We start from the raw sequence: 26368 nt of genomic DNA on the forward strand, positions 1-26368 counted from the left end.
TGCCCGTCAATGCAGCTTCACCTGAGCCCGTTAATGCAGCTTTACCTGAGCCCGTCAATGCAGCTTTACCTGTACCCGTCAATGCAGCTTTACTTGGGCCTGTTAATGCAGCTTCATCTGTGCCCATCAATACCGCTTTATCTGTGCCCATCAATGCAGCTTTACGTGAGCCTGTTAACGCAGCTTCACCTGTGCCCATCAATGCAGCTTTATCTGTGCCTGACAATGCAGCTTTACCTGAGCCTGTTAATGCAGCTTCACCTGTGCCCATCAATGCAGCTTTACCTGAGCCTGTTAATGCAGCTTCACCTGTGCCCATCAATGCAGAAAGCTGTGCCCGACAATGCAGCTTCACCTGTGCCCATGAATGCAGCTTTATCTGTGCTTGACAATGCACTGACCAGTGCAGGGGAAGAGAGAGAGAGGAAGAGGAAAGCTGGCCGGATAATGACAGAGCGCGGATCATCCCACTGTAACAGCTTTAATTGTAATTGCCGGGCGCTCGCCGACACACACACAGTCCCGCCTCCTAGCCCGACTCCTTTGATAGACATCACACGTCCTGGTTGGCCAAGTGTTCTGTCTATCAAAGAAGCCGGGCTAGGAGGCGGGACTGTGTGTGTGTCGGCGAGCGCCCAGTAATTACAATTAAAGCTGTTACAGTGGGATGATCCGCGCTCTGTCATTATCCAGTCCGTTGGCTGGCCGGCTTTCTTCTTCCTCTCCTCTCTTCCCCTGAGCGGCTCCCGGAGCAGCCCCACACTCCTTGCCCTAAATAATTTTCCACTCGCAAAATGCAAGTGGAAAATTTGAGGGCTGGCCTAGGCCATCTTTATGTAGAGCAACAATTCTTTTTTTTTTAGTCCTCAGAGAGTTTTTTGCCATGAGGTGCCATGTTGAACTTCCCGTGACCAGTATGAGAGAGTGAGAGCGATAACACGAAATTTAACACACCTGCTCCCCATTCACACCTGAGACCTTGTAATACTAACACGTCACATGACACCGTGGAGGGAAAATGGCTAATTGGGCCCAATTTGGACATTTTCACTTAGGGTGTGCTCACTTTTTTGTTGCCAGCGGTTTAGACATTAATGGCTGTGTGTTGAGTTATTTTGAGGGGACAGCAAATTTACACTGTTATACAAGCTGTACACTCACTACTTTACATTGTAGCAAAGTGTAATTTCTTCAGTGTTGTCACATGAAAAGATAGAATAACATATTTACAAAAATGTGAGGGGTGTACTCACTTTTGTAAGATACTGTATATATATACAGACACATGCACACACATATATACAGACAGACACACTCACACCACTGCTTGCCTGTGCATTTCTCCTCTCCTGATGAAAACTCATGGATCTCTGCAATTTCATGTTATCTCTGCCCTCATCCAGGCCCCTCCAGCTGATTCATCCCTCCCTCCCTTGCTGGCAAACTATCTCTCTCTAGAGAGAGAGAGAGAGAGAGAGATGCATGAAGTCGCTAGCCTAGGCTAATTACCAGACAAGAAAGAGGAGGTGTACTGTATAAGGTATCGTATTTATCGACGCACAGGCTTATAACATGCAGCCTAATTTTAGGAGGAAAGTTTCAGGAAAAAAATGCAAATTTAAATAGAGATCTTTGAAGCAGAATAAGTGTCAGTGCCCATCAATGAAGCCTTATCAGTGCCCATTTGCAGCCTCACAAGTGGCCATAAATGCAGCCTGATCAGTGCCCATCAATGCAGCCTCACCAATGCAGCCAGATCAATGTCCATCTGCAGCCTCATAAATGCAGCCAGATCAGTGCCCATCTGCAGCCTCATAAATGCAGCCAGATCAGTGCCCATCTGCAGCCTCATAAATGCAGCCAGATCAGTGCCAATCTGCAGCCTCATAAATGCAGCCAGATCAGTGCCCATCTGCAGCCTCATAAATGCAGCCAGATCAGTGCCCATCTGGAGCCTCATAAATGCACCCAGATCAGTGCCCATCTGCAGCCTTATAAATGCAGCCAGATCAGTGCCCATCTGCAGCCTCATAAATGCAGCCAGATCTGTGCCAATCTATAGCCTCATAAATGCAGCCAGATCTGTGCCCATCTGCAGCCTCACGTCAGATTACGTAGAGCACGGATCTCTGGTTTACTCGGCAGCCTCTTTAATACGAAGTCCCGCCTCCCGGCTCCTATGATAGACAGAACACTGGTCCAATGACAGTCCAGGAGACGGCACTTCGTATTACAGAGGCCACTGAGTAAAGTGGAGATCCGTGCTCTATGCAATCTGATGGTGCTCATCCCACCTCCTTCCCCTCCGAGGCAGCCAAATGAAAATGTCGACGTATAACACGCACCCACTATTTGCAGCCCATTTTCAGGGAGAAAAAGTGTGTGTTATATGCTGATAAATACGGTATTTACTAGCAAAAAAAAAAAATGTTTTACTATCCAAAGTTAAAACAACAAGGGCAGAAGATTTAATAGATAGGAAGATGGAACAAATGACTGAACGTCCGCTTTAAGCCTACTACACACGATCAGATTATTGGATGAATATTCTTCTGTTTTTTTTTGCATGCTAGTCTCATATGGAAAGTGAAGAGGTTACTCAGCATACAAAAACTTTTGGACGACATAATTCAACTTCAGAAGTGTTGTCATGTGTTGAATTGTTTTGTATGTATTCTTTAATTTCTTAGCGTGCATAGTCTGCTCTTACGATTTTTTTCAGACGATAAAAGTTTTATAGCCTGTGCCTTTAGTCTTTGTCGTCCAAGTCAGAATCAGCTGTTGAAAACACTATACTAAGGATCAGAAAATCGTCAATTTTACTTGCGATTTTCTTATAGTTTGTATGGACCTTTACTCTTTAAAGCAGAGTTCCACCCAAAAGTGAAACTTCCGCTCATCTGCTTCCTCCCCCCCCTCAGGTGACACATTTAGCACCTTTCAGGAGGGAGGAACGGGTACCTGTTTTTGACAGGTACTCTTCCCCACTTCCAGGAGACAGCGCCACAGCGCCGTCCCTCAGAAGTTCCGTCCCCTTTCTCCTTCCCCCACGCCAAACCAATGAGAATGCACAGCGCGCTTTGCGCATGCGCAGTAGGGAACCGGCTGTGAAGCTGATAGGCTTCATTGCCGGTTTCCCGTAGAGTAAAAGGCGGTGGCAGCATCCGGCAGCCGATCTGAAAATCGGCTTGGGGTGCTGACATTTCGGGTTTCCTGGACAGGTAAGGGTCTATATAATAAAAGTCAGCAGCGGTAGTATTTTTAGCTGCTGACTTTTCTTTTTTTTTTTCCACAGCTGGAACAATGCTTTAAGTGTCTGTATCTTTGTCTGTTTCCTAGCTTTCTGTGTTCTGCTTGAAGCTTATGTCCTTGATAAATGTAAGTAGAAGATAAGCTTGGCATAGTATTGTGTGAACGCAACTAACTTCTGATAAAAGCACAATTTCGCACAGAAAAGATAGAACAATGGCTAGTGTTTTAGATGAGTTATTTATGACTTATGAATATACTAAAAATTAGTGATCGACCGATATCGTTTTTTTATTGCCGATACCGATATTTTGGTCATCACCAGTGTTGGGGGTAACTAGTTACAAAGTAACTGATTACAGTAACTACATTACTTTTTTTGGTAACTAAGTAAAGTAACTAGATACAATGCTAATATTGGTAACTACACTACTTTACTAGGCTATAGGAGGTAACTACACTACTTTACTAGGCTATAGGAGGTAACTACACTACTTTACTAGGCTATAGGAGGTAACTACACTACTTTACTAGGCTATAGGAGGTAACTACACTACTTTACTAGGCTATAGGAACGCGCTTTCCTGCGTCACCCAAGCCGTGCGATACATTCGTTATTTCGAAGAATAGAGAGGGATGAAGTTTATGACTTTTTGTTGCACTTTATGTTTTATTCTGTTTTTTCAGGTTTTGTTCTCATGTTTCCCAAAGCCTGTGTTTATACAATAAACTCTATGCAGAAAGAGTGTCATGTATCTTCTTCTACACGGTCAATGAAGAAAGAGGAAAGTAAAGTAATAAGTAGTGAAGTTACTTTTCAAATGCAGTAACTAGTAAAGTAATCTCATTACAATTTACAGAAGTAACTAGTAACTAGTTACATTTTTTGAGTAACTACCCCAACACTGGTCATCACATATCGGTATCGGCCGATATCTGCCGATATTTTCGGACATTTAAATTTTTTTTTTTTATTTTTATTCATTTATTTTTTTACAGGTACTCTTGTGGAGGGATCTGGGGGTCTAAAAGACCCCAAACCCCTCCTCTGCACTTAAAAGCATTCAAAACGCCAAGTTTGGCTGTTTTGAATGCTGTCATTTTTTTCAATTTGGTGCCGAGTACTACAACGGTTGTCATTACAAGACAGCCGACCGTCGGCTATGGACGCCGGTACCGGGGTGATGCCTCTAGCTGCAGGCATCACTCTGGTACAGCACTTTCCCGAAATATCGGCAATATCGGTAACCTCAGGGGCCGATTCCTATATATCGGGGAAAGTGCATATCGGCCCCCAATATATCGGTGTTGCCGATAATCAGTCGATCACTACTAAAAAATGTATACCCCTTTAGTAAACATGTATTATTTTTATTGGTTAAAGATCATATTATACCTGCCCACTTGCTTTAACATATACGTTTGAAAACAATGAATAACAATGAATAATGATGTCAAACATTGCATGTGATTTGCACTGCACTGCTGTGCAAATCACATGTGCTGTCTGTGCGATGCGAATTCAGCCATGCATTGCATTCGGACGAAAGTCGCACATGACCCTTTTTTTGGTCCACACCAGAATCTTATTGCATGTGTTCACACCTATGCGATCTGATTCCTGTCCAAACTGACAGTTCGTACTGCGATATGCGAACTAATCTGGGGGTTTTGTTAACTTTGTATTGATACTCCCAGCAGTTTGCATATGGCAGTGTGAACTGCCTGTGAGTCGGGTGCGATGCTGGTTTCCTACATCACACCAATGTGAACCAGCACTAAAGATTTGGGAATACATTGGTGTATGTTTACATCTGTTCCCGGGTACCTGTAGTAAGCACCCAGGTTGGATAGTAGAGTGAGTAGATCCTGAATGAAATGAATCTCTACTGTTGGGATTCACCCAGATGCCTGACAGACTCAATGTGTCACTGAGAACCTGAGCCAGCCTCTCCCACCTCCTCTACAGCTCGATGCTGGAGTAAGCCCTGGAGGGACAGTCACAGCTCTCTGCTCACTGAAGACCGAGAACTGAGCAATCAGCGGTGTTTGATCACTCAGTTCTCGGTTTAGAATCGGTGAGGGACTGATGCATAGTTGCCAACATTTGAAAAAAATTTCCAGGGACACTTTGCAGCACAGCTATTATTTGCTTACCACACCCACTTCCCTGAAGCTCCGCCCACTCTCTGTAATTAATCCCCGCCTACTTATCATTTATCATCAGATTATAGGGTCTACTCAATAAAGAGAGAATTACAGGAAATTGAAAAGGGAATTTCACACTTAAGGCCAAAGTAGCAGAGTTGGAATAATTCTCCCATTCAGCTGCACTACTTCTGCCTAAAGTTTAAAATTCTCATCACAATTCCCTGCAATTCTAAAGGGTCAAATGTGCTCAGGTGTGACCATAGAAAAAATTTAATATGTAGATATAAATAAAGTGAAACGTGTAAATAAGTACCATAATACCTAATTATACTATCTGGTATAATTTGGTTTTATCATACTTATTTACACCTTGCACTTTATTTATATTTACATATTACATTTTATGTATGGTCACACCTAGTAGTCTCTGCAGTGCTATAAAACAAAAATTCTGTCTGGAAGAGAAAGATAGGGGACAGGGAGAGAATACAGAGGCTGCCTCTATTCTCATTTTGTCCCGTTTTTTGCTGTCTCTGTATTCTCTCCCTGTTCCCTATCTTTCTCTTCCAGACAGAATTTTTGTTTTATGGCACTGCTGAGACTATGCTCCTCTCTAGCATCCCAGGCATTCCCTCATTTTATCCAATATCTGTCTTTTGTTCCCCACTCTTCTCTAATAAACAGCACTCTGCTCTCTTCCTTTAGCAGTCACTTCTATTACTGTTAACTTTCTATTGTTTTCTTGCCCTCTCCCAAACTCCTTGTCCCCCCTTATATAGCCATTAGGGGTGTGGCCTCTGGATGACGTCACCCGGAGTCCCCACCCCCTATGTCATAATCTGTGATGACATAAGGGGCGGGGCCTCCCTGTGACGTCACCGGGAGGCCACCCCCCTAATGGCTGTATAACAAGCTGCATAGACCGGAGCCGGCATAATCACCATTGACATCATCGGAGGAGGACCGGAGGAAGAAGAAGACCAGAGGGGAGAAGAACAGAGGAAGAAGAACAAAGGAAGAAGAACAGAGGAAAAAGACCAGAGGGGAGAAGACCAGAGGGGAGAAGGCCAGAGGGTAGAAGACCAGAGGAAGATTTTTAATAAAGGACTTCTCAAAACGTCTCCTGTCATTATTTACATACACTGCCTTTTATGTGGTGAATAGGTAGGGGTACAATGTACCCCATACCCATTCACATAGGGAGGGGGTCCGGGATCTGGGGGGGCCCCCTTGTTACAGGGGGCGTCCAGATTCCGATAAGCCCCCTTGCCCACAGACCTCCACAACCACCGCCCAGGGTTGTCGGGAAAAGGCCCTTGTCCTCATCAACATGGGGACAAGGTGCTTTGGGGTGGGGGGTGCAGAGCTCTCCCTGCCCCAAAGCACCCCTCCATGTTGAGGGCGTGTGGCCTGGTATGGTTCAGGGTGGGTGGGGCCGCTCGCCCGTCCCCTCCATTTTCCTGACCTGCCGGGCTGCATGCTCGGATAAGGGTCTGATATGGATCTTGGGGGGAACCCCACTCCGTTTTTTTCCCATTTTGGCATGGAGTTCCCCCTCAAGATCCTCATAGTACAAGTCGCTTCACAAGTCGGATAATCCTGATGGGGCTCCCCTCTAAATCCATACCAGAACCGAAGGGCCTGGTTTGGAACCTGGGGGGGGACCCCCACGCGTTTTTTCCCCCATTTTGGCGTGGAGTTCCCCCTCAAGATCCTCAGAGTACAAGTCGCACCACAAGTCGGATCATACTGATCTGACTTGTGATGCGACTTCCATTCAAATCAATGGGCTAAAAGCCGTATCAAAGACAGCTCCTAGGCAACCACTGATTTTGAATGGAGGCAGAAAAACGCTGCTAAAAGCTGTTTTGCTTGCGTCTTTCTAGCAAGGTTACTTTGCGGTATAATCAAGGAAGCTCAGACCTCTGCAGTGTATAAATGTGCTTTTACTATACAAAACATGCTGTACATACAAAACTATTACATTATTAGGAACATAATACAAGACTGGCCGATATAACAATGCCTAACAAATGAACAGAAACAGCAGAAAAAAATTACTTTACATATTAGGAACAGTGTGTTTGTGATCTCAATGAGGTTCTTAAAACAGTTGCTGGAGAATCAGGTGAAAGCATCTTGGTAGCAAGGGTCTCTGGTGTTCAATGCATCATGGAGTCCTCCTGCTCATTTGCCTGACAACATTTTATACATACATTTTATACATAAGGTTTGTTTACCTTAACTACCAAACTACAGAAAAACCCAGCATACCTAACGACAAACTAACACCTATTTAGAGAGGTGTTCTCAAATTCTACCTCAAGGTGGCACTCTGGTCTTTTTGACCAGGTTACTTGTTTACTGTAGCTGTAGAGACAATAGGCTGTTTAAACTGTCAACTGAATACAACAATTGCATCTAAGTTCCCACTGTATTCAACAGCATTTGTTTGACAAGTATCAAACACAAACTGATTTTTTGTGTGTCACATAACATGTCTGACTAATATAAATACAAATCATATTGTTTATCAAAAGCCAACATGGCCAAACGTGCAATAACGCCAATGGAAAAAGCTACTAAAAGCACGTTTTTACAGCTGCTTTTTCCCGGCGTTAGAAGTGGCTCTGCAGCTCCTTTTTTCTGACGCCCTGTGTGCATGGGGCCTCATGCTGCATCCACCTTAGATATATAAATTTATGCTGCATCCACCTTAGATATATAAATTTATGCTGCATCCACCTTAGATAAATATTTATTTATGGTTTAGGCTGCATTCACATGTCAGCGTATTGATCGCAGGCAGAATCACTGCGATTCCGCCCGCGATGCGGAAATCATTGCAAATCGCGGGACGCATGTGCGTTGCCCGTGATTTGCAATAGCACCCCAAACGCTGTGCGATGTTATCGCGATTTCCGCCTGCCGAATCGCGGTAACATCGTGCAAAAAAAATCACGGGACGCATTACTCTCCAAAGAAGTACAAGAGCAGGCAGGCGGAAATCGCGGCAACATCGCACAGCATTTGGGGTGCTATTGCAAATCATGGGCAACGCACATGCGTCCCGCGATGTGCAATGATTTCTGGATCGCGGGTGGAATCGCTGTGATTCTGCCTGCGATCAATACGCTGACATGTGAATGCAGCCTTAAGGAAAGAAAAAAAAAACGTATGGGCAGCTTTAATAATCACACATTAGTAATGTGTAAGTGTGACACTTCCAGGTATTTATTTCCTCTCCCAGAGATCACAGTACTGCCCCTGTTCTATCAGATCTACATACCCAATCAGAAATCCATACCTCTGTCATTTCCGGTTGCGGATCAGCTGTGGCTTCATCATGCATCAGCTGTAGCCGCGTCACAAGTCCTACTGCGCATGCGTGGAATAGGTTGGGAATTTTGACAACATCGCAACGGTGTCTGGCACACATCCTAGTGCGCATGCAAGGCAATGGGTCGGGCAGGGAGATCTCGTATAACAAACAGCCATCTGATCTCCATGCCCCACACTGCACCGATCCGACAATGACACACAGCCATAAATATATATATAGATATATATCTATATATATATATACACATTCCCTTCCCCCACGTGCACTCCCACAGTCCATTTATGGCTGTGTGCCATTGTCGGGTTGGTGCAGTGTGGGGCATGGAGATCAGATGGCTGTTTGTTATACGAGATCTCCCTGCCCGCTGCCCGACCCATTGCAATGTTGTCAAAATTCCCTACCTATTCCGCGCATGCGCAGTAGGACTTGTGATGCGGCTACAGCTGATGCATGACGAAGCCACAGCTGATCCGCAACTGGAAGTGACGGAGGTATGGATTTCTGATGGGGTAGGATATTCTGTCAGAACACCCCGATAATGCCTTTATCTGATTTTGTCTCCAGAAGGACAGCGCCATCTTTGCTCAGCCATCATGCAGGGTCACCATCTGCCTTCTGGACTGAGCTGCCGGCTTTAGGCTGCATTCATACATATTCACAAGCAGAATCGACGCAATTCCGCCCCTAATATTAAATGGCTGCAAAGTGCGGAGCTCATTTGCAATGCCATTACTTCTAATGGCACCCCAATCGGGCCACAATTTTGCCACGATTGTCGAGCGGTAAATCGCGCTGCAATCGCAGCGGGTGTTGCTCAAAAAGGAACATGAGCTTCGTTTGGGAGACAGCATTGCCGCGATTGCAGCATGACAATCGCTGCAAAATTGCAGCACGATTGGGGTGCCATTAGTAATAATGGCATTGTAAACGCGTCCTGCGTTTTGTAGCCATTTGAAATTGTGGGGCGGAATCGTGGCGATTGCACCCGCGATCATGTGGAAATGCAGCTTTAAACCTCGTATACACAATCAGATTATCAGACGAATTTTCGTCTGTTTTTGTGGTCCGAAAATGTGTAATCAGCCCTTGAAAGCACTATACTAACGATCCGAAAATCAGCAGATCGTTCGTCGGACATAATTTTACTTCCGATTTTCTTACCGTGTGTATGGGCCTTTAGCCTAGGTTCACACATATGTTATGCAGGAACCAGCGTGATTCTAGTGCAGGTTTCCATATAGCATCTCTCCCTCAGGCAGTTTACACTGCCCTCTGCAAACTGCTGCGGGTGTCAATACAAAGTTAATGACACCCCTGTGGGAGATGGGGAGGTATCAATTTTATTTGCCCTCCATTTTGTATGTTCCCACTCCATTTTCTATGTATCTTAGTTATACAAGCTTTGCAAATGTGTACGTGTTACAGTTATGGCAAGTTTCTGTTTGTGGTTTTTGATGAAATCATGTCAGGCGTTTCTAGCAATAAGCTATATGCCCTATATGGTATTAAGTGTACTCGCTTTTTTCCCGAAATGACGCTTGGTTTCCTTAAACTGTTTAACCAATAAGAACGTAACAAGTATCCTATACTTATGCTATATGCCCTTACTCTTTACTATATAAACCACAACGAGCCTATAATAAACTGAGAGTTGGTTTCACCATACATCTGTGTCCGTCTGTGTTACTTCCTGAAATCACTCTCCCAGGCCTGCCAGACACAAAGCGAGCATAAGAACAGCGGGACCAGGGGTTCCAGACACTAACAGCTGGGGGCTCGTATGCCGGGATATGAAAGTCATCCCTCGCGGACAACCACGCTCATTCGGTAAGTAGAAAAATCCTTTTCTATACAGCCGATTGTAGTGTGGCTCCGGGGCGGGACACTGACTAAAATCATATCAAAGTGAACCAAGGGGGTTGGTGTGTTCCGGGAACACACGCAACAGACCCATAATTGAAATATTTCAGGGAAATATTTTTAGTCTCAGGGAGACTTAAGAAGTGTTAGAGAAATTGCTCGTTTTGTGTCTGAAAAATCTTTAAGCTTTCCTTCTCTATCGCATAAAAGTATAAGATAATCTGTTTGTATGATTCAATGAGTCTGGGTGGTAAGTGAACAGACTCGAGTCATTTACTGAATGTCTTTTTTCTGATGAGAATGCCAGAGTAGTCACGCTGCATTCGAAACGCTCCGTATTGTCAGCACGGCTGAAATACACTGTGACTAGTTCACGTTTTGGGAAGACGCACGCAGGGCAACCTGAGTGGCAGTCGAGCATTGTGAACGTTCCATGACTCTGTGATAGATTGTAGCAGATACCCTGTCCAATCTGCACCCATTGTTTAGATTTTGATATAACTCACCATAACTTAGACTCTGCTAAATTAGTCTGTATTTTGCCACTGAAGAGAAAAAGATTTTTAGGAAGTCAGTTTGTTTCTAGTAACCCTGAATGTAAAATTGTGCATCATAGGGTCAACTTTCACGGACAGATAGATTTTGACCTAGTAGGGGTAACATATAGACAACTTAAAAATATTTACCAGACGCAGACAACAATCTTTTATAATAAATAAAATTGCCAGTTATAAATAGACAGGGAACTTAGAATTAGATTGCTTTAGTCTAATAAGCGCTCGGTCCGTGAACCCCGTTGTCTGCAGCAATGGGTCACGGAGGCAGCAAGCCACCCCCACCTCCCCAAGCAGGAGAAAACTGTAAGGAATATGTGGCGCGAGTCTGCGGCACTGACTACTATTTAATTAACCCTTGGATAGATAACCAAGCAAGATGGTCAGAAAAAATAGGGAGTTGTAATATAAAGTACATGGAAAAAGCGGGGAAAATTGGAGATGCTAATATAAGTGAAAGTTCTTTACCCACAGCAATTGCCTGTAGACCGGTAGACGGGTGAAACTGTTTGGTGGTTTTGGACTCTAGGGCTCCATTTCCACTTTTGCGACTTGTTGTGCGACTTGACACATGTCAAGTCGCATGATAGGTCAAAACCCATTATTTACAAATAGGACCGCTCAAACTGCTGCGACTTGAGTCGCAGCAACTTGAAAAAAGGTTTTTGCACTACTTTTGGGCGACTTCAGGGCAACTTGTCCCTCACAGAAGGAGGTCGCGCTGGGGTCCCCAGAAATAGCTGCAAACAAATTGCACTACAAACTTGCGCTTGAAGTCGTGTGACTTTGTAGCCACAATAGTGGAAACATAGCCTTAAAGCTGTGGTTAAGTGTCACTGCGGAGTAGCACAGTCTTAGGATTCAAACATTTATTGGTAATTTAAAGTCACAGTACATGTTAATTATAAAACAGCACGTTTCTGATTGGGCTACTAAAACCATGGAAGGTTTTAAAAAAAAGCCATAACAGAGAGAGATGATCTGTGTAAAGAAAAACAGCCTGTCAGCGCACATTTCCAAGGGCCTTATCAGAAGAGGCAAAGCAAAGAGTAGGACATTTTCAACCTAGGCCCCCCTACAATGAAAATATTACTTTACAAATGCCCCTGACCACACCTGCACCCCACGGTTTCGTTTTCCAAGGCAGATGTCATTTTCTTTGCAGCCATTATATTATCTCAAACAAGCAGAAAATGTTTGTGTGTCAGATTCATTTAAACTTAGTAAATTTCCTTCCGTGTGAGAGGAAGTAATGGTCACCTCTGCAATTGCAGCTAGCAGAAGTTTCTAAAAAAAAAAAAAAAATAATAAAGTTTTTTTTGAAAATTGGCACTAAGCCAAAAAGTTTTTAGTTCTTTATCTGATCATAGCATGCAAGTGGTATCTGATATGCCATCTCTACTGACAGCCATACCATCCGATGTTACCCACTTTACAGTGATTGGTTTAAGTAGTGTGTTTTTTTTTAAGCGTCCTATTGGACGAGGAGACACAGCCATCTTTGTTTCTTATTTTTCAGTCCAGGTAACTTACCTGGTGTAGAAATGCCTTAGGGCTATAAGTAGACAATTTGATTGTCCGCTCTATAGTTCTCCAGACCATGCAAGAGGGGATGGACACCTGCTCATGGTTCAGTCCCGCTACAATATGTATATGACATATGTAGTCACTCTGTGGAGGCCAGTCAGAGCGAGTGAGTTTATTGAAATGTACATGTATGTGGAAACAAAGTGTCACAGGAATAATGACAATGGTGTCAGGAAAGTGTTGTTCACCTTGGTTTTGTTCTCACAGAGAGTGATAGTAGAGTCAGTCACATAAGAGCTGCTGCTCTAGTGGGTCTTGCCAGCCCACAGTGGGTCTTGCCCGCCCACAGGATCATTAATTGTTATGGATCCGGACTACTCCTATCTATAATAACATTTTGAGACAAACCACAGGTCCAGAAATGTCACCAGAAATGTTAAATGCGTTTATATATCTGAAAACTGCTATGGTTGTAGCGCCTGCACTGGGCCTCCCAAATCATGGAAAAATGTTTTGTGTTTATGCAAGGGACAATTGTAAGACCATGACAGGTGTACTTGCCCAGGAGTATGGTGGTAAACTTTGCCCTATAAGTTTTTATCCAAAGATGGTCGCAGTCCAGGTCTAAGGCATGCCTGAAGTGACTCCAAGCATAGCATCTTGTGAGATGGTACTGGGGATGGCCACATCATTTGCCCTAGGTAGGCCCCAGTTTTAAATGGGCTACTGGTATTAAAGGTTGTGTTACACCACAACATGATTTATAGGCAGCCATAGAAGGAGCAAGAGATGTTTTTGTAGTTCATTTCTTGCTCCAGGCCAAAATATCACATATTGTTAGAAGCCATAAACGCATGCTACAGAACAAGTTTTAAGGAATTGGGTGATGATTTAGAAAAAGTTGAAAATGGCCTTTTTTCTAAAAGAGGGGAGCTCTGGTATGTATCCCCGCAGCTAGTGCCCCACTATTTATTGCCTAGTATTATGGAATAGGACACAGGGAGTGGGAAAGAACATATACAGTATTACTGGCAGTTTTTTATTTTATTTGCAAGCCCATCTAAATTCATGAAAGCATATGTTGCTAGATGCATCACCTGTATTAGGTACAAACAATCCAAACATATAAGGCCAAACATGAGCATCTCCAATACCCATCAACCCCATTCACACATCTACAAATAGGTTTTTACATATAGGCCCAAAGCAGGGAAGAAATAAGAGTTCCTTTTAGTCAATAGTAGATGGATTCAGCAGATGATATGGGCCAAGAACCGCATGACTGCCTAGAAACTATTGAAAGTGTCACTTCACCCCGTGCAGACATGATGAAAGAGCTCATCACCAACCTTCTTCAGGCTATGTTGTTACCCTCAGAGTTAGCTATCATTCACTGTAGGGCACATACCAGAGGTACTGATGACATCTCCAAGGGCAACGCACTAGCAGACAAAATAGCAAAGGCAGCCGCACAACAGTTACCTTTAGGAGCCCTAAAACAAATGCCTGTCCTAACCCACATCCTCCCCGATGATGCCCAGTTGATCACAGATCTACAAGCCTCAGCCACTGCTGAGGAATTGGAGGACTGGGGTTATCCTGTCTTGCAAAAGAATCCTATAACAGGATTAATTTGCAAAGAGGGGAAACCATGTATACCCCGTAATAGTGCTCCTATTTGCATTGCCCAGAATTCAGGTACAGTGGAAAGGATAAATAGGACAATCAAAGACGAGTTGAGAAAAAGTAAATTGGAATTTTGAATCAAGTGGAACGAACAAGTTGCTCGCACCCTTCTTTTCTTTTCACAGGTATCAACCCATCACTTGAGGGAAGGAGATGAAGTAGCATCACAAGACCAAGGCTGGATTTCGTTTTGGACCAAAAGACAAAGGTAGTCGCAGTGACCAGAATCGCTGTCCTTGTGGAGAACCAACAAGCCTGGATCCATGCTACTCGAGTGAAATTGGTAAAGGAGGCTCCACCCCCAGAAGCAAGTCCAGATCCAGACCCAAGAGAGGTACTAACGGGGGCGGACGGCCCTGACCTTGAACAGGAAGGTCCAGAAGCAAGAGAGGTACTAACGGGAGTGGACGACTCTGACCTCGAACAGGATAGTCAAGAAAAGGGGGTTTTTCAGAGGCAGGCGGCCCTGACCCTGTAGAAAAATGACATTCCCAATAGCACCAGATTCTGGAAAACTTTGGCTACTTATAGGACTCGTATCATTTTCAGTCTTCTCTGTAGTATGGGTTACCACTAACTGTATTTATCATCCAGAAGACCTGGTAGGGCTACAGGCCATTTGCGGAGCTTCCAACACCCCAACACAGAGTAATGCACATAACAGACAAAAGAGAGATGAAAGCTAAAAAAGTCTTACAGATAAAATGTCATTGTTGCAATTTAAATATGCCTATGCCCAGAAGTCCGGATATGAAAAATGTTGGATATGTAGTAAACTCCATCCTAGCACAGCTAGAATTCCCCTATTAGCAATACCTTTAAACTTCACCCCTTTTCTAAATGGTACACCTCCTGTTGTCCTCACCAATGTCACGAGAACACTCTCAAATGATACCCTCACTTTCCAAATTATTGGTAGAAGTCATTCCCCAGACTGGTGTTTTAGGTTGGGAAACTCCACCAAGGGAGCTGAAGTGTGCCAGCAAACTAAGATTAATTTCTCAATGACCTCGATGGACAGCTCCTTCTGGCACACCTCAGAACCAGCCCTAAACGCCACTCTGATGAACTTTCTTAACTCCAGTTCCACTTCCTCTTCCCCAGTAGGACGGTTGTTGTCAAATTTAGCTTGGTCTAGTTTTTCTGACCAAATAATGGCGATGCTTCACAAACGTCCCCTAGCTTTGGGAAACAGTACTTATATTTGTTGTGGAAAGATTTGTCACCCTTGGATCCCTATTGTACCCCAAGGGTGGTGTTACCTCGCATCTCTAGTCCCCATCATGGGTGTAGTGGGAGACAACAAAGGAGGACATCTCCTCGAAGCTAGTATGCATCCTAGGTACCCCCTCAAACACCGCAATAAAAGAGAATTATTCCTTGAAAAGGATATGGTATGGGCCTGGTTCCCCTCATGGACCGGATGGGGAATAGACATGATGAAAAGGTTGAATAATTACTCTAAAATTCTCGATGACATCCTAGATAAGAACTCAGGAGACATTACCAAGTTAAATATAGAAGTGAGGGCAATTAAGAAACAACTTGAACTTCATGACCTAGCCATAGAAAGTATGAGTGCTGCTCTTACTGGGTTATGTGAAGTTACGGAGGATTATGAATGTTGCACATGGATACACAACACTTCTGTCGAAATCCCTGATTATTATGATATTATTGCACAGCACAGGAAAGAAGTAGATAAGTTACAATTAGAAGCCAGGAACATTGCTAAGACCTGGAGTCCCTTTAGTAATGTAGAGTTTGGAGTCAGAGGAATATTTTCCTGGTTGAAAAATATTGCTATGACCGTTATTATAGTCCTGCTCTTTTTGCTTTTTCTATTCGCATGCTTCAAGCTGGTAATGTGTATTATTGCTAGGGCCTCCAGGCCGAAGGTGAAGAACGTTTCAATGCTAGCCCACCAGTCTACAGGCTGCAAGAAACCCCCAACAAATAGCCCCAATGAATATATTAAGTATGTCAAGAGTCACAAACAAAAGGGAAAGAGTAATCTCACTATATAGAAAGAGGGGCGGGACAGTTAGGGACAGTTAGTCTGAAAAAATCAATTGGGAGGGTTATTGATTTTAAGAGGGGATTGTGGGAGATGGGGAGGTATCAATTTTATTTGCCCTCCATTTTGTATGTTCCCACTCCATTTTCTATGTATCTTAGTTATACAAGCTTTGCAAATGTGTACGTGTTACAGTTATGGCAAGTTTCTGTTTGTGGTTTTTGATGAAATCATGTCAGGCGTTTCTAGCAATAAGCTATATGCCCTATATGGTATTAAGTGTACTCGCTTTTTTCCCGAAATGACGCTTGGTTTCCTTAAACTGTTCAACCAATAAGAACGTAACAAGTATCCTATACTTATGCTATATGCCCTTACTCTTTACTATATAAACCACAACGAGCCTATAATAAACTGAGAGTTGGTTTCACCATACATCTGTGTCCGTCTGTGTTACTTCCTGAAATCACTCTCCCAGGCCTGCCAGACACAAAGCGAGCATAAGAACAGCGGGACCAGGGGTTCCAGACACTAACAACCCCCAGATCAGTTCGCAGATTGCAGTGCGAACTGTGAATTCGGACAGGAATCAGATCACAAGGGTGTTAACACCCATGCGATCCGATTCCAGTGCGGGGAAAAAAAAGGTCCCTGCACCTTTTTTGTGTAAATCCAATGTGAGTTCAGCCATACAGCTGTATGGCTGAATTTGCATTTGCACAGACATCACATGTGATCTGCATAGTAATGCAGTTTGAATCACATGCAATGTCTGACATCGCATATGTGTGAACCCAGGCTTAGAGATGACCTGATTTGTAAATTCTGCTGCCTGTGTATTTCTCTTGGCTGTGTTCACAATTGTCTGACACAGATTAGCCCCTGCTGCAGCCTCTCACCTTGTAACTTACTACACCTTGTAACAGTGCCGGACTGGGAAAACAATTCAGTCCTAGAAATATTTTCATACCAGCCCAATAGCATTATTATACCGACCCAACAGCATAACGCCATTATTTTCTTGTTCATAAAAGGGAAAACCATGCATATTAAAGCACATTTGAAGAGTGTATTATAGATAAGACAGATATGAAAGCATATAGGGCTTTATATATATATATATATATATATATATATATATATATATATATATATATATATATATATAAGCAAATTCCAGTTAAAAGTTAAGGGCGGACATGGTACAGGAGGTGGTCATAGGCTGTGTGGGCATAGTACAGGAAATGTCAGAGGCTGCAGACATGGTACAGGAGGACATGTCAGAGACTGTGTGGACATGGTGCAGGAGATGCAGGGGCTGCGGACATGGTACAGGAGATGCAGGGGCTGCGGACATGGTACAGGAGATGCAGGGGCTGCAGACATGGTACAGGAGATGCAGGTGCTCTGGAGATGGTGCAGGAGATGCAGGGGCTGCGGGCATGGTGCAGGAGATGCAGCGGCTGCAGACATGGTACAGGAGATGCAGGTGCTCTGGACATGGTACAGGAGATGCAGGGGCTGTGGGTATGGTGCAGGAGATGCAGGGGCTGCGGGCATGGTGCAGGGGATGCAGAGGCTGCGGACATGGTACAGGAGATGCAGGGGCTGCGGACATGGTACATGAGATGTAGGGGCCTGCGGGAATGGTACAGGAGATGCAGGGGCTCTGGACATGGTGCAGGAGATGCAGGGGCTGCGGACACGGTGCAGGAGATGCAGGGGCTGCGGACACGGTGCAGGAGATGGAGGGGCTGCGAACACGGTGCAGGAGATCCAGAGGCTGAGGGCATGGTGCAGGAGATGCAGGGGCTGCGGACATGGTGCAGGAGATGCAGTGCTGCTGGCATGGTGCAGGAGATGCAGGGGCTGCAGACATGGTACAGGAGATGCAGGGCTGTGGACATGGTACAGGAGATGCAGGGCTGTGGACATGGTATAGTAGATGCAGGGCTGTGGGCATAGTGCAGGACATGCAGGGCTGCGGGCATAGTGCAGGACATGCAGGGCTGCGGGCATAGTGCAGGAGAGGCAAGGCTGTGGGCATAGTGCAGGAGATGCAGGGCTGCGGGCATGGTGCAGAAGATGCAGTGCTATGGGCATGGTGCAGGAGATGCAGTGCTGCGGGCATGGTACAGGGGCCACGGAGGAGTCTCACTTACTTTTTGGTGAGGCGCCTTACATTTAAAAATGGTGCCAACCGGCGCCAACACATCACTGCGCATGCACCGTCTCCCCAGGAATAGCTGAACGTGTATGGGCTTTCCAGAGCGGCGGCGGCGGCGCATGCACAGTGCTCATGTCGGGCCGGCCGCGGCCATTTTTTTTTACAGGTTTTAGCAGCCCTAGGGCAGGGGGACTTGCCGGCCTACCGGGAAATTTCCCAGTATCACGGTAGGCAAGTTCGGCTCTGCCTTGTAACATTGTTACAGTCTGATCATTGGGGGACAGGAGAGTTAGGTTCCATTCACATATAGGTGTCTCGGATTCTGCCCGTGATCCGGAACCATTGCAAGTTGCGGGACGCCTGTGCGATTCCTGTGACTTGCAATAGCACCCCAAACACAGAGCGATTTTGCCGCGATAGTCGCCTGACGGTAAAATCCCGCAAACAGAATCGCAGGACGCCTGTTGCCCAAAAGAAGTTTTTGTACTTTTTTGAGCTTCAGGCGTTTTGCTTTAGGCGACAAAACGCTCCTAACAGGGGCCATGGAATTGAATGAGATTTTGCTTGTTGTAAGTTTTGAACGTCAGAGATGGGCATTTTATTAGCTGAGGTGTGAACAGGGCCGAATAAATGACGGCTGTGCCGTTTCTATGATGATATAAATATGATGTCAGTGTGTAGCGGAGATACATAGGCAGTAGCAGAGTAGAGCGAGCTGTGGAGTTTCGGTTTCTATTCCCAGCTATGATGATGATGATGATCCGCCCTCTGCTGTTCTCTGTCACCCAGCAGAGCAGACAGTACACACTCACCCAGGAAGAGATCGCAGGGCCCAGACAGCAGGCACCCGCAGTATTAGGGGCCCCGACATCAGGCTGAATCAGGGGCCCCAGTGATCGGGCTGTATCAGGGGCCCCAGTGATCGGGCTGTATCAGGGGCCCAGGGACCATGTCGGACCCCACAGTCACTGCCTATCTGACCAAGCTGCTTTGCAAATACGGCGGCCGGCTGGAGAGAGATCGTCTGTCCGATCTCCTGAGTCTCCCGGAGGAGCAGATCGACCAGATTCTACAAGATGAGAGGCTCAGGTTCCCGCAGAGCTCCGACCTGGTCCTGGCCCGGAGCCCCCTGAGGATTTGTACCCAATACCTGAGACCTGGAAACCAGGAGTACGAAGAGGAGTGTCCCAAACTACACCTGTGCCGACACTACCTGAGGGGCCAGTGTCCCCCCGACCGGAGGTAGGTGCAGGGGTCACTGGGGTAAGAGAGGAGGGGTAAAGAGGTATTGGGGTAGGAGAGGACAGGTATAGAGTATTGGGATAGTAGTGGAGGGGTCTAGAGGCATTGGGGTAAAAGAGGATGGATATAGAGGTATTAGATAAGAGAGAATAGGTACAGAAGTATTGGGGTAAGAGAAGACAGGGATAGAAATATGGGGGTAAAAGAGGATGGATATAGAGGCATTGAGGTAAGAGAGGATGGATATAGAGGTATTGGATAAGAGACGATAGATATAGAAGTATTGGGGTAAGAGAGGATAGTTATATAAGTAGAGAGGAGGGATATAGAGGCATTGGGGTAAGAGAATATTAATATAGAGGCATTGGGGCAAGAGAGGATGGGTATAGAGGCATTGGGGTAAGAGAATATTAATATAGAGGCATTGGGGCAAGAGAGGATGGGTATAGAGGCATTGGGGTAAGAGAGGGTGGGTATAGAGGCACTGGGGAAAGGGAGGATGGGTATAGAGGCATTGGGGTAAGAGAGGATGGGTATAGGTATTGCAGTAGTAGAAAATGGATCTAGAGGAGTTAGGCAAGAGAAGATGGGTATAGAGGTATTGGGGTAAGAGAGGAAGGATATAGAGGCATTGGGTTAGGAGGATGAATATAGAGGCGTAAGAGAGGATATATATAGAGGTATTTGATAAGAGAGGATGGATATAGAGGAATTGAGATAAGAGAGCATGGGTATAGAGGTATTGCGGTAGTAGAGAATGGATTTAGAGGTATTTGGTAGTAGAGGATGGGTCTAGAGGTATTAGGCAAGCGAAGATGGGTATAGAGGTATTAGATAAGAGATGATGGGTATACAGGTGTTGGGGTAAAATAATATAAGTATAGATATATGGGGTAGTAGAGAATAGATCTAGAGGTAATGGATAAGAGAAGATGGGTATAGAGGTATTGGGGTAGTAGAGGATGAGCCAAGATGTATTGGAGTAAGAGAGGGTGGGTATACAGGTATTGGGGTAAAATTGGATAGGTGTAGAGGTATGGGGTAGTAGAGGATGGATCTAGAGGTATTGGGTAAGGGCTCTTTCACACAGTCCGCCTCCGTAGGCCGATCCGTGCTGCTCAGCGGGGATCGATCCGCCGAGCCGGCGGATGACAGCTCCGTCTCCGCTTGCAGTGCGGAGAGGGAGGTGTCACAGCTCCCGCTGCTCTCTATGGGGGATCAGATGAGAGCGGACTGCCTGTCCGCTCTCATCCGATCCCTGAACGGATGGAAAAATTGGGTTTCCATCTGTCCAGATTTCACGGACAGGATCGGATACGGATGGCAGCGGGTGTCAGCGGAGGTGTCTCCGCTGACATCCACTGCCCCCTAGAGCTGCATGGAGGATCCGATCAGGTCTGCCTGAAAAACTGACAGGGCTCTTTCACACGGGCGATCCGATCAGATCCGCCTGTCCGTTTTTTAGGCGGATCTGATCGGATCCTCCATGCAGCTCTATGGGGAAGCAGATGTCAGCGGAGAAACTTGCTGCCATCCGTATCCGATCCTGTCCGTGAAATCTGGACGGATGGAAACCCTATTTTTCCATCCGTTCAGGGATCGGATCGGATGAGAGCGGACAGGCGGTCCGCTCTCATCCGATTCTCCATAGAGAGCAGCGGGAGCTGTGACACCTCCCTCTTCGCACTGCAAGCGGAGACGGAGCTGTCATCTGCCGGCTCAGCGGGGATTGGCGGATCGATCCCCGCTGAGCAGCACGGATCGGCCTACGGAGGCGGACCGTGTGAAAGAGCCCTAAGAGAGTATGGATTTGGAGGTATTGGGGTAGTAGAAGATAAGCCTAGATGTATTGGGTAAGAGAAGATGGGTCTTATGATTTTAGGGTAAGATCGTTTTAAAGTTCTCACAATTGATCTTGTGAGATCTGAGCTGACTTTCTTTAATTTACAGTGCAGGAAAACTCACAAATCACCTAGGATCTGTCTAGGAGGGGATCGCTGTGTTTTTTTTTCCTATAACCTGTTGCCCTCTTTATGAGACCTTTTGGGGTGGGATCATATAATTCCTCTAGGTGAAATCACCTCATCCTTTGGGGTGGAATCATGTTTCTCCTTTGAGTGGGATCTTGTTTAATCCACTGGGTGAAATTCAACATATTTTCTTTAGTTGCTCAAAATTGCAGTTCATCATTTTCTATGAAGTCTTCTCCGTCCAGGATCAGGATTTATAGCTTTTTCTCATTTCAGGCCTCGCTGCAGATTCTCTCACGATGTTGAATCTGAACACAACCGCGCCGTGTTAAGAGCCAATGAGCTGATCGGACTGAATGAGGATGAGATCAAAGTTCTGCTGTTCCAGAATGACAACCAGCTGCTGCCAGAGGTGAGTCCGAGATCCCCACACTGCCACCATTGTGCCCACCAGTCCCAAAGGGTGGATGTGCTGTACTGCTGCCCCCTATAGGAAGAAGAAAAGCTAAGACCTCCCCTACAAGACAAAAAACGGTGCAGCAAGAATCCAAGGTACCATGTGGCTGGAAGGACAAGTGGATGTGGACAGTTGCCTTTGCTTTACCTGTACAAAGCAATGACAGGCTGACAGGGGCTGCAGTTGTCCTCTGGTGTTTGGATGTAATTGTACCGCCAAGAATTAACTGCTTAAAGCAGAGTTCCGGCCTCAGAAATGTTTTTGAGATAAAAATACCCCCGGGACAGTCAGGGCTAGTACATTCCATAATGGATAGCCTCTGAACTGTCCCAGGTCGCACTTACCTTTTAGAAGAAATACTTGCCTTGCAAATTTCTTGTCCAGCGCTGCCATGTCAGGTGTGGGCAGCTGAAGCCAGGGCGTCCTCTTCAGTCCCAGAATTCCCTGCACCGGCCCTGCTCGTCATGTCCGGTGCAGGTGCGTCATCCCTGCACAGCTTCTGGGCATGCCCAGAAGCTGTTTAGCAGGGAATGGCGGCGCCTGCACCGGAACTGACAAGCAGGGCCGGTGCAGGCGCATTGACTCCTGGGAGCAATGACATTCAGCTCCCAGGAGTCAACGCAAACAGGAAGAGACGGCGCGGGCCGCAGCCGCAGAGGGAGGAAGTAGAAGGAAGGTGAGTATATTTTCTTCAAAAACAAGGTAAGTAAAGCAAAAAAAAATCGGGAGTATCCAATTGTTTTTTAGGTGATTTAAAGCAAGCGGATGGCCCAAAGTTGTTTTTGAGGCCGGAACTCCGCTTTAAGAGTTTACTGGCTCTCCAAGCTTCTACCAAGTGTTAGATTTCCAATACTGGAGTCTGGAGGGACCTTCTGCTATGACTATCCATTTAACTAGAATATTTTATTTCTTCATTATTTATTTATTACAGGTACTTATATAGCGCTGTTAATTTAACCGCTTGCCGACCGCCACAAGTACATACACTGCGGCGGTCAGCCCTGTGCAGGCAAAGTAACGTATGGGTACGTCACTCGCCTGTGAGCCAATAGGGTGCGAGCGCGCGCCGCCGGAGGCACGTTCCCGCCCCCGTTAGTTCACGGACACCTCCGCGCGAGTGATCGGCGGACCCAATGTCCGTTGGTCACTCGCGATCATCAGTTACAATGGGAGAAAGGCAGGCGGCTAATGTAAACAAAGCCGCCTGTCATTCTCCCCTGTGTAACAGCAGAGATCATACAGTCCTGCTATGTATGATCGTAGATCTCTGCTGTTACATGAAAAGCCACATCCCTTCACAGTAAGAATCACGCCCCTAGGGACACATTTAACCCCTCCTTCTCCAATAAAGTTAACCCCTTCCATGCCAGTGTCATTTTTACAGTAACAGTGCATATGTATAGCACTGATTACTGTAGTAATGTCACTGGTACCCCCAAAAGTGTCAAAAATGGCAGTCAAGGGTCCGATCTGTCCGCCGCAATGTCGCAGTCCCGCCAAAAAAAATCGCAGATCGCCACCATTACTCGTTACAAAAAAAAACAACAAAAATGACAAAAATCTTTCCCTTAGTTAGTAAACGCAATAACTTTTGCGCAAACCAATCAAAATACGCTTATTGCGATTTTTTTTACCAAACATATGTAGCAGAAAACAAATTGGCCAAAAATGTTAAAAAATTTTGATTTTTACATTTTTTTGGGGGAATTTCATATAAAAAATGCGAAAAATATTGTTATTTTTGCAAAATTGTTGCTCTTTTTTTGTTAAAAGCGCATGATTAAAAAAATCGCACAGGTGATCAAATACCACCAAAAGAAAGCTCTGTTTGTGGGAAAAAAAGGACGTCAAATTCATTTAGGTACAGCGTCACACGACCGCGCAATTGTCCGTTAAAGTCACGCAGTGCCGAATCGCAAAATAGGGCCTGGTCTGGAAGGGGGTGAAATCTTCCGGGGCTTAAGTGGTTAAGCAGCACTTTACATATATTATACATTCACATCAGTCCCTGCCCTCAAGGAGCTTACAATCTAACTCACAATCATACACATACTAGGGACAATTTAGACAGAAGCCAATTAACCAACCAGCATGTCTTTGGAGTGTGGGAGGAAACCCACGCAGGCACAGGGAGAACATGCAAACTCCAGGCAGATAATGCTGCGGTTGGAATTCAAACCAACGACCCTAGTGCTGCTAGGTGGAAGTGTTAGCCAGTTATACTTGGCTAAAGGCTGGTACACACTGGCCGAATATCGTCCTGTTCAACAGAAACCGTCCGACATTCGACCAGTGTGTACAGATACCTGTCTGATAGAACATCAGGATCCTGATGAACGGCCATGCTGGAAAACCAGCAGTCGATCGGCATCTGATCAGCGCTGGCGTCCAATGGCTACGAGTGCTGACCGGTGTGTTCTGGTGGGAGGGGGGCAGTCCCCCTGTCAGAACACAATAGTTTTGCGGAATGATCGCTATACAAACACTGCATAGTTAATACACTTAGCTCCTCAGTTTTTTTTCGTTCAGCCTACTGGGTTGAACGAAAAAAAGACTGTGTACCGTGCTTTAGAATATTGTGACAGTGTGTAAATAAGCTGTTAAACTTTATTTCTCCTCATCAAAGTTAATTATAAGGATTGTCAATTCCCTCTTTTAGGCCTAATGTGTAAATTGTCCCTTCTTTTATCAGTCACAGGGAGAATCGTGATTGATACTGTATTTATCGGCGTATAACACGCACTTTTTCCTCCTAAAAATGCAGGAAAAAGTAGCTGTGCGCGTTATACGCCGATATAAAAAAAAAATGTCCAGAAAGCAGCGCCGAGAGGTAGAAGGGGGCGGGCGGCGCCGAGGAGAAGGAAGTACGCGCTGTCATCGGAAGTCCCGCCTCCTATGAGATGAGAGCGCGTCCTTCCTTCTCCTCTGCGCCGCCCGCCCCCTTCTACCTCTCGGCGCTACTTTCTGGACATTTTTTAAAAGTGATGTGTATAGTGGCGCTGGCAAGGCTGCAATTATGGGCGCTGGCGAGGCTGCAATTATGGGCACTGGCGAGGCTGCATGTATGAGCACTGGGGAGGCTGCAATTATGGGCACTGGCGCTGGCGAGGCTGCAATTATGGGCACTGGTGAGGCTGCATGTATGGGCACTGGCGAGGCTGCAATTATGGACACTGGCGCTGGCGAAGCTGCAATTATGGGGACTGGCGCTGGCGAGGCTGCATGTATGGGCACTGCGCTGGTGAGGCTGCATGTATTGGCACTGCGCTGGCGAGGCTGCAATTATGGGCACTGGTGCTGGCGAGGCTGCAATTATGGGCACTGGCGCTGGCGAGGCTGCATGTATGGGCACTGGCGTGGGCGAGGCTGCATATATGGGCACTGGCGCTGGCGAGGCTGCATGTATGGACACTGGCAAGGCTGCATGTATGGGTACTGCACTGGCGAGGCTGCATGTATGGGCACTGCACTGCACTGGCGAGGCTGCATTCGTGGGCACTGGTAAGACTACATTTAATTTTTAAAAAATGTTCTGAGTTCAAAGCTGTTTATTTTAAATTTCAGCTTTTTTCCTGAAATTTCTGCCCTAAAATTTAGGTGCGTGTTACACGCCGGCGCGTGTTATACGCCGATAAATACCGTAATAACGTCCTACACAGGTTGAACTGGATGGACTATTGTCTTTTTTCAACCTCAACTACTATGTAACTATGTAACTCCCTGAATATCCCCTTTTATGTAGGTGCTTGGATTCTTCTTATTTTTTCCCCTTTTTCTGGCCTGTAGGTAGTTTATTTGGCCGTGTGTTCGTGTCATTCTCAATGATAGTTTCAGTACAGTTTCCCCTGTGGTTCCTGTACAAAGTCTTAGCACAGGGTGTGTTCTTATCTGCCAGCTCACCGCTTTATTTATTGACAGCTCTGAGTGTATAGATATGCTTTTGAATGTTTGTCAGCTGCTATTAACATGCAATAAAAAATGTCTTTTTTATAAAAAAAAATGTCCTTGTATATGTTTGGGTATTCTTTGCAAAGTGAAACTTCACCTCATTTACTAAGCTGGGGGAAGTTCCCTTGCAAAGTAAAAAGCCTGTTAGACTTTGGTAAACAACCCCCATTGTTCCCACTATCCCCAATGTAAGCCAC

At 45.6% G+C, this 26368-nt stretch overlaps 1 protein-coding gene and 1 pseudogene across 2 annotated transcripts in view; both read left to right on the forward strand.

Annotated features, from left to right (window-relative positions):
* The first annotated feature begins 14852 nt into the window (after positions 1-14852).
* On the forward strand, positions 14853-16397 carry LOC309552717 (annotated as a pseudogene). Its single transcript has one exon. The product of its transcript is annotated as an uncharacterized misc_RNA (transcript).
* A 3021-nt stretch (positions 16398-19418) lies between these two features.
* The window catches only part of LOC309553685 (zinc finger CCCH-type antiviral protein 1-like), a 107231-nt gene continuing 100281 nt past the window's right edge, over positions 19419-26368 (forward strand). The window contains exons 1-2 of the mRNA XM_082255036.1: positions 19419-19796; positions 22043-22178. Of these exons, the coding sequence (XP_082111162.1) occupies positions 19504-19796; positions 22043-22178 (429 nt within the window). The 5' untranslated portion in view covers positions 19419-19503. The remainder of the gene's footprint in view (positions 19797-22042; positions 22179-26368) is intronic.

The sequence above is a fragment of the Pelophylax lessonae genome, assembly GCF_965119305.1.
Source record: "Pelophylax lessonae genome assembly, chromosome: 4".
In the NCBI taxonomy this organism is placed as follows: Eukaryota; Metazoa; Chordata; class Amphibia; order Anura; family Ranidae; genus Pelophylax; species Pelophylax lessonae.